Here is an 18953-nt window from a genome sequence, read left to right as displayed (position 1 = left end):
CCTCTTAGTGTTCTATCGATCTGTCACCTTTGTCTGTCCCGTGACCTCTTAGTGGTGTGCCCCTCTGTCGCCTTGGTCTCTCCTGTTTTACCCTTAGTTTTGTACTGCCCTGTCACCTTGTTCTGTTCTGTGACCTCTTAGTGCTGTACCGCTCTGTCGCCTTTGTCCTGTGACCTGTTAGTGTTCTACCGCTCTGTCGCCTTTGTCCTGTGACCTCTTAGTGTTCTACCGCTCTGTCGCCTTTGTTCTGCGACCTTTTAGTTTTGCATCGATCTGTCGCCTTTGTCTGTTCCATGACCTCTTAGTGTTGTACCTCTCTCTCGCCTGTGACGTCTTAGTGTTGTGCCGCTTTGTTGCCTTTGTCCCATGACCTCTTAGTGTTCTATCGATCTGTCACCTTTGTCTGTCCCGTGACCTCTTAGTGGTGTGCCCCTCTGTCGCCTTGGTCTCTCCTGTTTTACCCTTAGTTTTGTACTGCCCTGTCACCTTGTTCTGTTCTGTGACCTCTTAGTGCTGTACCGCTCTGTCGCCTTTGTCCCGTGACCTCTTAGTGTTGTACCGCTCTGTCCCCTTGGTCTGTCCTGTGACCTCTTATTGTTGTACTGCTCTGTCACCTTGTTCTGTTCTGTGACGTCTTAGTGTTGTACCGCTCTATCGCCTTTGTCCTGCAACCTCTTAGTGTTGTACCGCTCTGTCGCCTTTGTCCTGTGACCTTTTAGTGTTCTACCGCTCTGTCGCCTAACCTCTTAGTGTGTTACCGCTCTGTTGCCTTTGTGTGTCCCGTGACCTCTTAGTGTTGTACCGCTCTGTCGCCTTTGTTCTGCGACCTTTTAGTGTTGCATCGATCTGGCACCTTTGTCTGTTCCATGACCTCTTAGGGTTGTACCTCTCTCTCGCCTGTGACGTCTTAGTGCTGTACCGCTCTGTTGCCTTTGTCCCATGACCTCTTAGTGTTGTATCGATCTTTCACCTTTGTCTGTCCCGTGACCTCTTAGTGGTGTGCCCCTCTGTCGCCTTGGTCTGTCCTGTTGTACCCTTAGTGTTGTACTGCCCTGTCACCTTGTTCTGTTCTGTGACCTCTTAGTGTTGTACTGCCCTGTCACCTTGTTCTGTTCTGTGACCTCTTATTGTTGTACCACTCTGTCACCTTTGTCCCGTGACCTCTTAGTGTTGTACTGCTCTGTCACCTTGTTCTGTTCTGTGACGTCTTAGTGTTATACCGCTCTGTCGCCTTTGTTCTGCAACCTCTTATTGTTGTACTGCTCTGTCGCCTTTGTCTGTCCTGTGACCTCTTAGTGTTGTACCGCTCTGTTGCCTTCTTTTGTTCTGTGACCTCTTATTGTTGTACCGCTCTGTCGCCTTGGTCTGTCCCGTGACCTCTTAGTGTTGTACCGCTCTGTCGCCTTGGTCTGTCCCGTGACCTCTTAGTGTTGTACTGCTCTACCGCCTTTGTTCTGCAACCTCTTAGTGTTGTACCGCTCTGTCACCTGTGCCCTCTTAGAGTTGTACCGCTCTGTCGCCTGTGACCTCTTAGTGTTGTACCGCTCTATCGCCTTTGTCCTGCAACCTCTTAGTGTTGTACCGCTCTGTCGCTTTTGTCCTGTGACCTCTTAGTGTTCTACCGCTCTGTCGCCTAACCTCTTAGTGTGTTACTGCTCTGTTGCCTTTGTGTGTCCCGTGACCTCTTAGTGAGGTACCACTCTGTCGCCTTTGTTCTGCAATCTCTTATTGTTGTACCGCTCTGTCGCCTTTGTCCCGTGACCTCTTAGTGTTGTACCGCTCTATCACCTTTGTTCTGCGACCTTTTAGTTTTGCATCGATCTGTCGCCTTTGTCTGTTCCATGACCTCTTAGTGTTGTACCTCTCTCTCGCCTGTGACGTCTTAGTGTTGTGCCACTCTGTTCCCTTTGTCCCATGACCTCTTCGTGTTCTATCGATCTGTCACCTTTGTCTGTCCCGTGACCTCTTAGTGGTGTGCCCCTCTGTCGCCTTGGTCTCTCCTGTTTTACCCTTAGTTTTGTACTGCCCTGTCCCCTTGGTCTGTCCCGTGACCTCTTAGTGTTGTGCCGCGCTGTCGTCTTTGTTCTGCAACCTCTTATTGTTGTACTGCTCTGTCGCCTTTGTCCTGCAACCTCTTAGTGTTGTACCGCTCTGTCGCCTTTGTCCTGTGACCTCTTAGTGTTGTACCGCTCTGTCACCTTTGTCCTGTGACCTCTTAGTGTTGTACCGCTCTGTCGCCTTTGTCCTGTGACCTCTTAGTGTTGTACCGCTCTGTCGCCTTTGTCCCGGGACCTCTTATTGTTGTACCGCTCTATCGCCTTTGTCCCATGACCTCTTAGTGTTGTACCGTTCTGTCACCTTTGTCCCGTGACCACTTAGTGTTGTATCACTCTATTGCCTATGTCTGTCTCATGACCTCTTAGTGTGTTACCACTCTGTCGCCTTTTGTGTCCCGTGACCTCTTAGTGTTGTACCACTCTGTCACCTTTGTCTGTCCTGTGACCCCTTAGTGTGGTACCGCTCTGTCGCCTCTGTCTGTACTGTGACCTCTTAGTGTTGTACCACTCTGACCTTTGTCTGTCCTGTGACCCCTTAGTGTGGTACCGCTCTGTCGCCTCTGTCTGTCCTGTGACCTCTTAGTGTTGTACCGCTCTGTCGCCTTTGTTCTGCACCCTCTTATTGTTGTACTGCTCTGTCGCCTTTGTCCTGCAACCTCTTAGTGTTGTACCGCTCTGTCGCCTTTGTCCTGTGACCTCTTAGTGTTCTACCGCTCTGTCGCCTAACCTCTTAGTGTGTTACCGCTCTGTCGCCTTTGTCTGTCCCGTGACCTCTTAGTGTGTTACCACTCTGTCGCCTTTGTGTATCCTGTGACCTCTTAGTGTTGTACTGCTCTGTCGCCTTTGTCCAGTGACCTCTTAGTGTTGTACCGCTCTGTCGCCTTTGTCTGTCCTGTGACCCCTTAGTGTGGTACCGCTCTGTCGCCTCTGTCTGTCCTGTGACCTCTTAGTGTTGTACCACTCTGACCTTTGTCTGTCCTGTGACCCCTTAGCGTGGTACCGCTCTGTCGCCTCTGTCTGTCCTGTGACCTCTTAGTGTTGTACCGCTCTGTCGCCTTTGTTCTGCACCCTCTTATTGTTGTACTGCTCTGTCGCCTTTGTCCTGCAACCACTTAGTGTTGTACCGCTCTGTCGCCTTTGTCCTGTGACCTCTTAGTGTTCTACCGCTCTGTCGCCTAACCTCTTAGTGTGTTACCGCTCTGTCGCCTTTGTCTGTCCCGTGACCTCTTAGTGTGTTACCACTATGTCGCCTTTGTGTATCCTGTGACCTCTTAGTGTTGTACTGCTCTGTCGCCTTTGTCCAGTGACCTCTTAGTGTTGTACCGCTCTGTCGCCTTTGTCTGTCCCATGACCTCTTAGTGTTGTACCGCTCTGTCACCTTCGTCCTGCGACCTCTTAGTGGGTTACCACTCTGTCGCCTTTGTCTGTCCAGAAACCTCTTAGTGTTGTACCGCTCTGTCACCTTCGTCCTGCAACCTCTTAGTGTACTACCACTCTGTCACCTTTGTCTGTCCCCTGACCTCTTAGTGTTGTACCGCTCTGTCGCCTTTGTCCGTCCATTGACCTCTTAGTGTTGTACCGCTCTGTCGCCTTTGTCCCATGACCTCTTAGTGTTGTACCGCTCTGTCGCCTTGGTCTGTCCCTTGACCTCTTAGTGTTGTACCGCTCTGTCGTCTTTGTCCCGTGACCTCTTAGTGTTGTACCGCTCTGTCGCCTTGGTCTGTCCCGTGACCTCTTAGTGTTGTACTGCTCTGCCGCCTTTTTTCTGCAACCTCTTAGTGTTGTACCGCTCTGTCACCTGTGTCCTCTTAGTGTTGTACCGCTCTGTCACCTGTGTCCTCTTAGTGTTGTACCGCTCTGTCGCCTGTGACCTCTTAGTGTTGTACCGCTCTATCGCCTTTGTCCTGCAACCTCTTAGTGTTGTACCGCTCTGTTGCCTTTGTCCTGTGACCTCTTAGTGTTCTACCGCTCTGTCGCCTTTGTTCTGCGACCTTTTAGTTGTGCATCGATCTGTCGCCTTTGTCTGTTCCATGACCTCTTAGTGTTGTACCTCTCTCTCGCCTGTGACGTCTTAGTGTTGTGCCGCTTTGTTGCCTTTGTCCCATGACCTCTTAGTGTTCTATCGATCTGTCACCTTTGTCTGTCCCGTGACCTCTTAGTGGTGTGCCCCTCTGTCGCCTTGGTCTCTCCTGTTTTACCCTTAGTTTTGTACTGCCCTGTCACCTTGTCCTGTTCTGTGACCTCTTAGTGCTGTACCGCTCTGTCGCCTTTGTCCTGTGACCTCTTAGTGTTCTACCGCTCTGTCGCCTTTGTCCTGTGACCTCTTAGTGTTCTACCGCTCTGTCGCCTTTGTTCTGCGACCTTTTAGTTTTGCATCGATCTGTCGCCTTTGTCTGTTCCATGACCTCTTAGTGTTGTACCTCTCTCTCGCCTGTGACGTCTTAGTGTTGTGCCGCTTTGTTGCCTTTGTCCCATGACCTCTTAGTGTTCTATCGATCTGTCACCTTTGTCTGTCCCGTGACCTCTTAGTGGTGTGCCCCTCTGTCGCCTTGGTCTCTCCTGTTTTACCCTTAGTTTTGTACTGCCCTGTCACTTTGTTCTGTTCTGTGACCTCTTAGTGCTGTACCGCTCTGTCGCCTCTGTCTGTCCTGTGACCTCTTAGTGTTGTACCGCTCTGTCGCCTTTGTCTGTCCTGTGACCTCTTAGTGTTGTACCGCTCTGTCGCGTTTGTGTGTCCGGTGATCTCTTAGTGTTGTACCGCTCTGCCACTTTTGTCTGCGACCTCTTAGTGTTGTACCGCTCCATCACCTTTATCCCATGACCTTTTAGTGTTGTACCACTCTGTCACCTTTGTCTGTCCTGTGACCTCTTAGTGTTGTACCGCTCTGTCACCTTTGTCTGTCCATTGACCTCTTAGTGTTGTACCGCTCTGTCGCCTTTGTCTGTCCATTGACCTCTTAGTTTTGTACCGCTCTGTCGCCTTTGTCTGTCCTGTGACCCCTTAGTGTGGTACCGCTCTGTCGCCTTTGTCCTGTGACCTCTTAGTGTTGTACCGCTCTGTCGCCTTTGTCTGTCCTGTGACCTCTTAGTGTTGTACCGCTCTGTCACCTTTGTCTGTCCATTGACCTCTTAGTGTTGTACCGCTCTGTCGCCTTTGTCTGTCCTGTGACCCCTTAGTGTGGTACCGCTCTGTCGCCTTTGTCCTGCGACCTCTTAGTGTTTTACCGCTCCGTCGCCTTTGTCATGCAACCTCTTAGTGTTGTACCGCTCTGTCGCCTTTGTCTGTCCTGTGACCTCTTAGTGTTGTACCGCTTGGTCACCTTTGTCCCGTGGCCTCTTAGTGTTGTACCGCTCTGTCGCCTTTGTCTGTCCTGTGACCTCTTAGTGTTGTACCACTCTGTCGCCTTTGTCTGTCCCGTGACCTCTTAGTGTTGTACCGCTCGGTCACCTTTGTCTGTCCCGTGATCTCTTAGTGTTGTACCGCTCTGTCCCCTTTGTCTGTCCCGTGACCTCTTAGTGTTGTAAAGCTCTGTCACCTTTGTCTGTCCCGTGACCTCTTAGTGTTGTACTGCTCTGTTGTCTTTGTTCTGTGACCTCTTAGTGTTGTACCGCTCTGCCGCCTTTGTCACGTGACCTCTTAGTGTTGTACCGCTCAGTTGCCTTGGTCTTTCCTGTGACCTCTTAGTGTTATACCGTTCTGTCGCCTTTGTCACGTGACCTCTTAGTGTTGTATCGATCTGTCGTCTTGGTCTTTCCCGTGACCTCTTAGTGTTGTACCACTCTATCACCTTTGTCCCGTGACCGCTTAGTGTTGTATCGATCTGTCGCATTTGTCCCGTGACCTCTTAGTGTTGTACCGCTCTGTCGCCTTGGTCTATCCCGTGACCTCTTAGTGTTGTACCGCTCTGTCGTCTTTGTTCTGTGACCTCTTATTGTCATACCGATCTGTCGCCTTTGTCTGTCCCATGACCTCTTAGTGTTGTAAGGCTCTGTCACCTTTGTCTGTCCCGTGACCTCTTAGTGTTGTACCGCTCTGTTGTCTTTGTTCTGTGACCTCTTAGTGTAGTACCGCTCTGCCACCTTTGTCACGTGACCTCTTAGAGTTGTACCGCTCGGTCGCCTTGGTCTTTCCTGTGACCTCTTAGTGTTATACCGTTCTGTCGCCTTTGTCACGTGACCTCTTAGTGTTGTATCGATCTGTCGTCTTGGTCTTTCCCGTGACCTCTTAGTGTTGTACCGCTCTATCACCTTTGTCCCGTGACCGCTTAGTGTTGTATCGATCTGTCGCCTTTGTCCCGTGACCTCTTTGTGTTGTACCGCTCTGTCGCCTTGGTCTATCCAGTGACCTCTTAGTGTTGTACCGCTCTATCACCTTTGTCCCGTGACCGCTTATTGTCATATCGATCTGTCGCCTGTGTCCCGTGACCTCTTAGTGTTGTACCGCTCTGTCACCTTTGTCACGTGACCTCTTAGTGGTGTACTGCTCGGTCGCCTTGGTCTGTCCTGTGACCTCTTAGCGTTGTACCGCTCTGTTGCCTTTGTTCCTTGACCTCTTAGTGCTGTATCGATCTGTCGCCTTTGCCTGTCCTGTGACCTCTTAGTGTTGTACCGCTCTGTCGCCTTTGTCCCGTGACCTTAGTGTTGTACAGCTCTATCCCCTTTGTCTGTCCCGTGACCTCTTAGTGTTGTACCACTCTGTCGCCTTTGTCTGTCCCGTGACCTCTTAGCGTTGTAAAGCTCTGTCGCCTTGGTCTGTCTCGTGACCTCTTAGTGTTGTACCACTCTTTCGCCTTTGTCCCCTGACCTCTTAGTGTTTTACCGCTCTGTCGCCTTTGTCACATGACCTCTTAGTGTTGTACCGCTCTGTCGCCTTTGTCCCGTGACCTCTTAGTGTTGTACCGTTCTGTCGCCTTTGTCACTTGAGCTCTTAGTGTTGTATCGATCTGTCATCTTGGTCTTTCCCATGACCTCTTAGTGTTGTACTGCTGTCTCCTTGGTCCTGTGCCCTCTTATTGTCATATCGATCTGTTGCCTTTGTCCCGTGACCTCTTAGTGTTGTACCGCTCTGTCGCCTTTCTCACGTCACCTCTTAGTGTTGTATCGCTTGGTCGCCTTGGTCTGTCCCGTGACCTCTTAGTGTTGTACCGCTCTGTTGCCTTTGTCCCGTGACCTCTTAGTGTTGTACCGCTCTGTCGCCTTTGTCTGTCCCGTGACCACTTAGTGTTGTACCGCTCTATCGCCCTTGTCTGTCCCATGACCTCTTAGTGTTGTACCACTCTGTCGCCTTGGTCTGTCCCGTGACCACTTAGCATTGTAAAGCTCTGTCGCCTTGGTTTGTCCCGTGTCCTCTTAGTGTTTTACTGCTCTGTTGCCTTTGACCCATGACCTCTTAGTGTTGTACCGCTCTTTCGCCTTTGTCCCCTGACCTCTTAGTGTTTTACTGCTCTGTCTCCTTTGTCACGTGACCTCTTAGTGTTGTACCGCTCTGTCGCCTTTGTCCTGTGACCTCTTAGTGTTTTACCGCTCTGTCGCCTTTGTCACATGACCTCTTAGTGTTGTACCGCTCTGTCGCCTTTGTCCCGTGACCTCTTAGTGTTCTACCGTTCTGTCGCCTTTGTCACTTGACCTCTTAGTGTTGTATCGATCTGTCGTCTTGGTCTTTCCCATGACCTCTTAGTGTTGTACCGCTGTCGCCTTGGTCCTGTGCCCTCTTATTGTCATATCGATCTGTCGCCTTTGTCCTGTGACCTGTTAGTGTTTTACCGCTCTGTCGCCTTTCTCACGTGACCTCTTAGTGTTATATCGCTTGGTCGCCTTGGTCTGTCCCGTGACCTCTTAGTGTTGTACCGCTCTGTTGCCTTTGTCCCGTGACCTCTTAGTGTTGTACCGCTCTGTCGCCTTTGTCTGTCCCGTGACCGCTTAGTGTTGTACCGCTCTATTGCCCTTGTCTGTCCCATGACCTCTTAGTGTTGTACCACTCTGTCGCCTTGGTCTGTCCCATGACCACTTAGCATTGTAAAGCTCTGTCGCTTTGGTTTGTCCTGTGACCTCTTAGTGTTGTACCGCTCTTTCGCCTTTGTCCCCTGACCTCTTAGTGTTTTACCACTCTGTCGCCTTTGTCACGTGACCTCTTAGTGTTGTACCACTCTGTCGCCTTTGTCCTGTGACCTCTTAGTGTTGTACCGCTCTCTCGCCTTGGTCTGTCCCGTGACCTCTTAGTGTTGTATCTATCTGTCGCCTTGGTCTGTCACATGAATGCACACTGTCAGTACACCTCTGTCGCTTTTCTGTGCACCTGACTTGGCACTGTGTCTGTTTCTTTTCAGCATGTGACTGTACATTTGGTGTCTGCCAAGCGGGTGTCTCGGGCGATGGGAGCTGCATTTGCCAGGCTGGGTATACTGGGCTGAAGTGTGATGAAGGTAAGTGGGCACAGGTCGTGAATGGGGCCCAGGAAGTGTCTTTCCATGGGAGATGATGCTCAGTGAATGAACGCATGAGTGAATGAACTTTGCATGTATATGGCACACGCTGCCTAGTTGAATTAATGGTGACAGTTAGTGATCTCAGCTGGCATGGAAGACAGGGTTAGGGCAACGGGAGTGCTTTTCCAGGCTTTCTAGCAGGGGAGGATGGTTCCGAGTGCTGGTTTTAAAGGTGAGCACACAGGATGCAAGCCTGCTTCCTGTTCCTGGGTCAGGTGCAAAGGAACCGAGAGCGAGGAGGTGTTTGTGTTTAGAGGTGGCCGCTAGGGGGTGAATTTACATTTACTTCTGAAGCACGAGCTGCAGGTCCCATATGTGAGGCCCGACAGAGAGCCAGTGGGATCCATTTCTGATCACATAGTGGATTTCCAGGGATTTTCTCCAGGGTGCTGCAGATTATTTGAAGTTCTGGTAGGGATTGTTTTGGTGCATCACGTGTGCTTCATAACACACATGTTTCAGTGATATCCGCACAATCCCAGCTGCCATTGCAGTTTATGAATTTTTGGGATTAATGTGTTTAATAGACACCCCTTGCAGTTTACTAGCACCCTGCCGTTAATGCTCACTCTTGCCCACCTGGGGCTATGCCAATACCAGAAGGTTGTCATGGCATAGGATTCGCTCTCACTCCATCTCTGCCGGGCAAGATAGGCCCTGCGATCCGTGCGTCACGTCTGAAAGAGACTATCCAAGACCAGTCCAAGGGAGCCCTGTCGCGTTCTAGGTCCCACTGACCGTCCACTCAGGTCTCTGAGTCCAGGCCTCTTGGTCATGAAAATTCCCTTAGTCTGTTTGTATTTTCCAGGGGTGTATTTCTAAGGCAAGCTTTCAGAAGCGGCCGAGCTGGACCATTGACCCTGGGATTAAAGAACATGGTGAAGGTGCAGCGCGAGGGTGTAGAGATCGGCACGGGTCAGTGAGATGGCAGGGTGTAGAGATTGCACGGGTCAGTGAGTTGGGAGGGAGTAGAGATTGCACAGGTCAGTGAGTTGAGAGGGTGTCAATATTGCACGGGTCAGTGAGTTGGGAGGTTGTAGAGATTGCACGGGTCAGTGAGTTGGGAGGGTGTAGAGATTGCACAGGTCAGTGAGTTGGGAGGGTGTCGATATTGCACGGGTCAGTGAGTTGGGAGGGTGTAGAGATTGCACGGGTCAGTGAGTTGGGACGGTGTAGAGATTGCACGGGTCCGTGAGTTGTGAGGGTGTAGAGATTGCACGGGTCAGTGAGTTGGGAGGGTGTAGAGATCGACACAGGTCGGTGAGTTGGGAGGGAGTAGAGATTGCACGGGTCCATGAGGTGGAAGGGTGTAGAGATTGTACAGGTCAGTGAGTTGGGAGGGTGTAGAGATTGCACGGGTCATTGAGTTGGGAGGGTGTAGAGATCGACACAGGTCAGTGAGTTGAGAGGATGTAGAGATTGACATGGGTCAGTGAGTTGGGAGGGTGTAGAGATCGGCACGGGTCAGTGAGTTGGAAGGATGTAGAGATTGCTTGGGTCACTGAGTTGGGAGGGTGTAGAGATCGGCTCGGGTCTTTGAGTTGGGAGGGTATAGAGATTGCACGGGTCAGTGAGTTGAGAGGGTGTAGAGATTGGCACAGGTCAGCAAGTTGGGAGGGTGTAGAGATCGGCACGGGTCAGTGAGTTGGGAGGGTGTAGAGATCGGCATGGGTCAGTGAGTTGGGAGGGTGTATAGATCGGCACGGGTCAGTGAATTGGGACGGTGTAGAGATCGGTACGGGTCAGTGAGTTGGGAGGGTGTAGAGATCGGTACGGGTCAGTGAGTTGGCAGGGTGTAGAGATCGGCACAGATCAGTGAGTTGGCAGGGTGTAGAGATTGCGTGGGTCAGTGAGTTGGGAGGGTATAGAGATTGCATGGGTCAGTGAGTTGGGACGGTGTAGAGATCGGCATGGGTCAGTGAGTTGGAAGGGTGTCGAGATCGGCATGGGTCAGTGAGTTGGAAGGGTGTAGCGATCGGCACGGGTCAGTGAGTTGGGAGGGTGTAGAGATTGCATGGGTCAGTGAGTTGGGAGGGTGTAGAGATCGGCACGGGTCGGTGAGTTGTGAGGGTGCAGAGATCAACACGGGTCGGTGAGTTGGGAGGGTGCAGAGATCGACACGGGTCGGTCAGCTTCCATTGATTCCCAGATGAGGGCTGAAGGCGGGTTCTTATGTTAGCATGGCGGGTTTCTCCTTCAGGAGCAGTGGTGGGGACTCACAGTTCACTGCTTCTTTCCTAGCATTTGATGTTGTCTTTGGGTGCTTGATGTAACTGAGTCTAATCACCAGTGCTGTTGAAGACGGGGAGGACTTGAGGGCCACTTTCTTGTGTCTCCCATTATCCTGATTCCTCGTTCTCTTATTCCAGAATCGCCCTCCTGTAAAGCCTTGAACTGTGGAGAGAACACCCACTGCAAGGACCCTCCAGACGGAAGGCTGACCTGTGAATGCATGCCTGGGTTCTCCAAGAATGGCACCACCTGCTCTCGTGAGACTCCCCACCCTGACCTTGTATTCTGTATGCGTCTGCTGTAGGGTGCTTTTGTGCTGCCTCCTTTGGGGACCGCTCCTAATGACGCATTCAGGCTGCGCCCCCAGCTAGTGAGTTCAGATCACACTTTGCACCCCCCCTACATCACAGCACCATGACACGCACACACAGCAAGGCACGACTAAGACTCATGAGCACATTGGGAGACACACACATTGGCTGTTGTGCATCGCCCAATGTGCTCATGAGTTATCACAATTACTGAAAACCTGAAAACATCCATAAGGATATGAGAAAGGCACAAGCAATCATTCAGCAAATCAGAATTCATGGGCACACATGCAAGAGAGGAAGGAAATAAAACAATGGTGATTAGAACAGCAGTCTGGGTTCATCATTTCAGCCTGAGAAAGTAAGCACTGCCCTCCAGAGAGCCGCTGTTACCAAGCAATGTTTACAGCTTTGTGCTTCAGGGGGCGAGAGAAGTAGATTTCTTGCATTTTCAAGTTTCACAATGTGTTAACACGGCCTAGAGCTCCTCTATTGAATGGGAAGTTTAAAATCACAGGATTCCCCTGGAAGGCCCGTATTGCTTTTAAATGTAGCCAACAGGACAATGTCCCCTTCTCCCGGGGTACCTCGCTGAACCAGGACATTCCATGTCTGGCCGGTCAAAGGTGTGACCTGTCAGCATCCAGACAGAGTACATACATGTTATTTCTTTAGTACTGAAGTAACATTACAGAGTACACACATGTTATTTCTTTAGTATGGAACGTAGAATTCCATATATAGTACATACATGTTATTTCTGTAGTATTGAACCTAGTATTACAGACAGAGCACACACATGTTATTTCTTTAGTATGAACATAGCATTACAGAGTACACACATGTTATTTCTTTAGTATGGAACATAGCATTACAGACAGAGTACACACATGTTATTTCTTTATTGTGGAACCTAGCATTCCAGTATAGTACATACATGTTATTTCTTGAGTATTGAACCTAGCATTACAGACATAGCACACACATGTTATTTCTTTAGTATGGAGCGTAAAATTCCAGACTGAGTATATACATGTTATTTCTTTAGTATTGAACATAGCATTACAGAGTACACACGTTATTTCTTTAGTATGGAAAATAGCATTACAGACAGAGTACACACATGTTTTTTCTTTAGTATGGAGTGTAAAATTCCAGACTGAGTACATACATGTTATTTCTTTAGTTTGGAGCATAACATTCCAGACTGAGTACATACATGTTATTTCTTTAGTATTCAACGTATCATTACAGAGCACACACATGTTATTTCTTTAGTATTGAACATAGCATTACAGAGTACACACGTTATTTCTTTAGTATGGAACATAGCATTACAGACAGAGTACACACATGTTTTTCTTTAGTATGGAGTGTCAAATTCCAGACTGAGTACATACATGTTATTTCTTTAGTTTGGAGCATAACATTCCAGACTGAGTACATACATGTTATTTCTTTAGTATTGAACGTATCATTACAGAGTACACACATGTTATTTCTTTAGTGTGGAACCTAGCATTCCAGTATAATACATACATGTTATTTCTTGAGTATTAAACGTAGCATTACAGAGTACACACATGTTATTTCTTTAGTATGGAACGTAGCATTACAGACATAGTACACACATGTTATTTCTTTAATATGGAACATAGCATTACAGACATAGTACATACATGATTTCTTTAGTATTGAACATACCATTACAGACATAGTACATGGATGTTATTTCTTTAGTATGGAACGCAGCATTCCAGACAGAGTACATTCATGTTATTTCTTTAGTACGGAACGCAGCATTCCAGACAGAGTACATTCATGTTATTTCTTTAGTATTGAACGTAGCATTACAGAGTATACACATGTTATTTCTTTAGTATAGAACGTAGAATTCCAGACATAGTGCATACATGTTATTTCTTTAGTATTGAACGTAGCATTACAGACAGAGTACATATCTGTTATTTCTTTAGTATGGAACGTAGCATTCCAGACAGAGTAAACACGTGTTATTTCTTTAGTATGGAACATAGCATTCCAGAGAGAGTACATCCATGTTATTTCTTTAGTACGGAACGCAGCATTCCAGAGTACATTCATGTTATTTCTTGAGTATTGAACGTAGTGTTACAGACAGAGTACACACGTTATTTCTTTAGTATGGAAAGTATCATTCCATATATAGTAAATACCTGTTATTTCTTTAGTATGCAACGCAGCATTCCAGACATAGTACATACATGTTATTTCTTTAGTATTGAACGTAGCATTACATACAGAGTACACACATGTTATTTCTTTAGCATGGAGTGTAGCTTTCAGACATAGTACATACATGTTCTTTCTTTAGTTTTGAACATAGCATTACAGACAGAGTGCACACATGTTCTTTCTTTAGTATGGAATGTAGCATTCCAGACATAGTACATACATGTTATTTCTTTAGTATTGAACGTAGTATTGCAGACAGAATACACACTTTTTATTTCTTTGGTATTGAATGTAGCATTTCAGACATAGTACATACATGTTATTTCTTTAGTATTGAACGTAGCATTACAGAGTACACACATGTTATTTCTTTAGTATTGAACGTAGCATTCCAGATATAGTGCATACATGTTATTTCTTTAGTATGGAACGTAGCATTACAGAGTAAATTCATGTTATTTCTTTAGTATGGAACACAGCATTCCAGACAGAGTAAACACATGTTATTTCTTTAGTATCGAACGTAGCATTCCAGACATAGTACATACATGTTATTTCTTTAGTATTGAATGTAGCATTACAAACATATTACACACATGTTATTTCTTTAGTATGGAATGTGGCATTCCAACATAGTACACACATGTTATTTCTTTAGTATGGAATGTAGCTTTCCAGACATAGTACATACATGTTATTTCTTTAGTATTGAACGGAGCATTACAGAGTACACACATGTTCTTTCTTTCGTATGGAACGTACATTCCAGACATAGTACTTACATGTTATTTCTTTAGTATGGAACATAGCATTCCAGACATAGTGCATAAATGTTATTTCTTTAGTATGGAACGTAGCATTACAGAGCACATACATGTTATTTCTTTAGTATTGAACGTAGCATTCCAGAGTACATACATGTTATTTCTTTAGTATAGAACGTAGCATTCCAGACATAGTGCATACATGTTATTTATTTAGTATTGAGCGTAGCATTACAGAGTAAATACATGTTATTTCTTTAGTATTGAACGTAGCATTACAGAGTACATACATGTTATTTCTTTAGTATAGAACGTAGCATTCCAGACATAGTGCATACATGTTATTTATTTAGTATTGAGCGTAGCATTACAGAGTAAATACATGTTATTTCTTTAGTATGGAACGCAGCATTCCAGACAGAGTAAACACATGTTGTTTCTTTAGTATCGAACGTAGCATTCCAGACATAGTACATACATGTTATTTCTTTAGTATTGAACGTAGCATTACAGACATATTACACACATGTTCTTTCTTTAGTATGGAATGTGGCATTCCAACATAGTACACACATGTTATTTCTTTAGTATGGAACGTAGCTTTCCAGACATAGTACATACATGTTATTTCTTTAGTATTGAACGTAGCATTACAGACATAGTGCATAAATGTTATTTCTTTAGTATGGAACGTAGCATTACAGAACACACACATGTTCTTTCTTTAGTATGGAACGCGTACATTGCAGACATAGTACTTACATGTTATTTCTTTAGTATGGAACATAGCATTCCAGACATAGTGCATAAATGTTATTTCTTTAGTATGGAACGTAGCATTACAGAACACATACATGTTATTTCTTTAGTATTGAACATAGCATTCCAGACATAGTACATACATGTTATTTCTTAAGTATTGAACGTAGCATTACAGAGTACACACATGTTATTTCTTTAGTATAGAACGTAGCATTCCAGACAGAGTACATACATGTTATTTCTTTAGTATGGAACGTAGCATTACAGACAGAGTACACACATGTTATTTCTTTAGTATGGAACGTCGCATTCAATGTGAGCCCAACATGCCTGAAACATGTAACTGGCTGAGGCCTTGTTCAGGCATGTGCCTGTGAACCCCCAGGCCTCCGGGAGCAGACCTTTCAGCTCTAAAATCGTCCCCTACCCCCCAATAAGCAGATGCCCTGCCATGTGTCTCACAGCCATTCACAGCTAAGCCAGTGCTCTTCAAACTTTTTCATACCGAGAGTAAAAATGCCATGGTTTTGGCCACCTGTAGGTGTCATAAAGGATGTCTAGAGGGCCCCAGCCTCTTTAAAATGTAAGCACCTTTTCGAATGCTTATATTTTCTATAAAAAGCTGTCACCTAAATGCTTTTTTGTGATAAAAACAGTCATCTTAATCCCTTTTTAAAGAATCTGGGGCCCCGCCTGGACATATTTTGGGCCACCGTAGAGGGTCAACTCCCCAGTTTAAAGACCACTGATCTAAATCCAGATGCCTCAGACACCCCCCAAAATGAGAAAAAAAAACAAAAGCATTTACAGGCTGCACGCAGTTATATTTAACGCCTCTCTACTCGTCTCTTCCCCCTTATGCATATCCAGGCCCCCTTTCTCAGCGCATGCCTTTTCTCCAACATGAGCAGTCCTGTACTTTTCCCTTTGCTAACGACCCACCACTGTTTCCCGATCTATGCAAAATTTAGGGACGTTCAGCTCCCTCGCTCGGAGACCTGGCTCCTTTGCTTCCTTCCCTGACGCGCACCGCACTGGGCACTGCATCACAGGGACATTCCTCTAATACCCAATCATTCCTCTTCTTCAAGATGTAACCTGGCAGCACACACTGGTAGTAGAGGAACACATTACGCCTTGAAACACTTGTGTATAGGCGTGTTATAAATGTCATATCATATCATCCAAGTGCTACTAAAGGCCTGTGCTCAGTCCATAGCTATGAAAGACTTGATATGATCCCATTCACACAAGACTCGCTTCAGCTGAGCGTTTTAAGTCTTTTGTTAATGCACCCAGAGTGGAGAATTCCTTCCTCAATTGTTAATCCTCAACACACGCCACACACCTACCTACTAGTGTTATGATGAAGTGCCTACAATCAAGGTGCACCCCTTGAAGAACGAGGCACTCCATTCATCCTTGACCCGCCCGTTCATCGGTTCTATGTCATTATCTCGGGGAAAAAATATGGGAATCCGAAAATACGGAATTGTGTTTTCTTTTCGTACATTTCCACGCAATTATATGTGGGGGTAGATCCCCTGCAGCCCTCCCCATACTTCCCATACATTATTTATTACCCAATCCACACCCACAAATAATTGCGTAGAAATGCACAGTAAATAATTCAGCATTTTCGGCCTCAGTGCTTTTTGAGTTGAAATTATGGGGTGATACCCGTTAATCTACTAAGTATATGACAGCCCCTCTCATAGCTAATCAGAAAGTGCTTGCAAACCTGTGTATTGTGTTATTTACTGACATTTCATAAGTCTTTTATTTGAAAATTGTCTTAAAAGGGAGCTCAAGAAAACAGGGGTGTCCGCTCTACTTAAATAAACTAGCGCTGCGATGTGGCCATATGTTCGTATGGATTATCTCTGCATATGGGATAATGTACCCTCTACCGTACGTTAGAAGGATATTGCAAGTCACCAAAGAGTTCCGCGACCAAATAAAGGAACGAGGCAGAATGCATGTCAACAAAGAGTTCGGCGACCAAATAGAGGAGTGACGCAGAACGCAAGTGACCAAAGAGTTCCACAACCAAATAGAGGAGCGAGGCAGAAGGCAAGTGACTAAAGAGTTCCATGACCAAATAGAGGAACGAGACAGAACGCAAGTCACCAAAGAGTTCTGCGACCAAATAGAGTAACGAGGCAGAACGCAAGTCACCAAAAAGTTCCACGACCAAATAGAGGAACAAGCCAAAAACGCAAGTCATCAAAGAGTTCTGCACCAAATATTGGAACGAACCTGAACGACAAGTTCCTCTATAAGGGCACGCAACTCCCAGGTCCTTTTTCGTATAGTAGGGGATATTTGATTGCTTATAATCGATGGCCATACACTTTAATACCTTGCCTCTTGCTCATTCTAACGGAAGACGTTTTCCTTTTTCTGATCCGTATCATCGATGGAGAATTGTCAACTTCTAATGTGTTGAGGAAAGAATGTAAGCACTTTAATAAAATACATCTAGAAAACGTTTTCTTCGTAGGCTTTTACTCTTCTTTTAAACTCCAGCCATGCACAAAATACACGTACCACCATAAACGGTTCCTGATTGGTTGACAGCTGTAAAGTGTCCAAGAAATCCATTTGACGAGAAAAGTAATGGATTCAAGTGCAGCAGCGGCAGCTGGAATTCTGCTCTGTGCCGGCTCAAGCAGGAGGCCTTGTGATGTCACAACTGAAGCGTAATAACTGATTACAGAGGGGATGTGATGTCATTTTCATATCAGAGGTCAGAAGTGATGTCACAACCAGCCCCTAATAAGAACATCATTTACAAGCCCTTATACGGGCAGGCAGCCCTGTATTATAAGACAAATAAATACTCAAATATACAACAACAAAAAACTACAAGGTTAAAAATACTAAATTCAACAGGTAAGTGAAGAAGTGGGATTGGTGACGTGAACATTCAGACTGAGGACCATTGTAAAGGCCCACTCCCAGACTTACATGTGCAATGCCAATAAATGTGACACACCCCAATGGGGAATGAGACTAAGAGAACAGGCTGCGAGAGTTAAGTTTTGTTTATGTAAAATTGGCCTCCAGAGAACTCTGCTGCCCGAGATCGCTCTGGCAAACAACACACTTACAATTCATTAAAAGGGCAAAAAATGTCATCAGTGATGTCAGATACGAATGTTACAAAAGTTAATTCTGATTGGACACAAGACCAAAATGTATAGGTGCATGTAGGCGCTGCTCCTCCATGGTTGACTGCTTGGTTGGCGGGAGGGTGAGCGTCACGAGGTCCATCTGTCTGTGTCCAGGCGGGGTCAGGTCGCGGTGAGGTAGGGCGGGCCCTAACTAAGCTAACGTGAGATACTACCATTAGACATGCACTAAATAATGGTCACTACAGTTCCTTTGAGTATATCATCATAAATCTATAAATCGTGCTCATATAATCACAGCATTATTCATTGGGACTTATATGAAGTACCGAGCTTAGGGTCTTGGTCAGTAAAATAACATTGACTGTGGAGTGGGTCCAGGCGCATCAAAGAGGCTACAAGACATTCTGACATTTGTTAGTTCTAGGGTGCCATATACTGTGGCAGGGGTCTGATGTTAGTTGGGGGCACGCTGGGGTGGGCTTCACAGCAGGGTCACACATCTGGTACATCAACAGAATACCTTAAGGGGCACAGGGTTATAGTGGCAGTAATTTTCCAACAGCAGGGGTAAGTGGGGACAGGCAGGTTTGTGGAGATGGATGAGCTACAAGTCATGGTCCGGGCCGGTTCACACACAGGACAGTGATCTTAGAGGAAGAGTGAAAATGTTACATTGGTGTATTTGTTTCAATTACTTCCGGCTGTCAGGTCCCAGGTTAGGTAGGGGTACTTTGTAAATGAAATTAGATTATAGATTTAATTAATTTATTGTTTTAATCTGATTTTGGGTTGTTGATCTTAACTTCTGTTCATCAGAGTGCTAACTCCCCAAACCAACATGGTGGCAGTAGTGCCAGTTCCTGATTGGAAGTTTCATGAACCTCTGACCTTCCATACAATTCTAAACTGCCTTTCATTGTTCACCTTCAAGAAGGAAGGTCCTGTTTTGATTAAGTTCCTGCGTCAAGGCCTTTTGATGAGATTCTGGTGA

The 18953-nt window shown here is 46.4% G+C and overlaps 1 protein-coding gene across 1 annotated transcript in view; it reads left to right on the top strand.

Moving 5' to 3' along the window:
- Positions 1-18953, top strand: part of STAB1 (stabilin 1) — a 1160316-nt gene that overhangs the window by 195492 nt on the left and 945871 nt on the right. The window contains exons 6-7 of the mRNA XM_069643183.1: positions 8384-8479; positions 10912-11031. Of these exons, the coding sequence (XP_069499284.1) occupies positions 8384-8479; positions 10912-11031 (216 nt within the window). The remainder of the gene's footprint in view (positions 1-8383; positions 8480-10911; positions 11032-18953) is intronic.

Source organism: Ambystoma mexicanum, chromosome 2p (assembly GCF_040938575.1).
Source record: "Ambystoma mexicanum isolate Mex_15411 chromosome 2p, UKY_AmexF1_1, whole genome shotgun sequence".
NCBI lineage: Eukaryota > Metazoa > Chordata > Amphibia > Caudata > Ambystomatidae > Ambystoma > Ambystoma mexicanum.
This window is presented reverse-complemented; position numbering and strand designations above follow the sequence as displayed.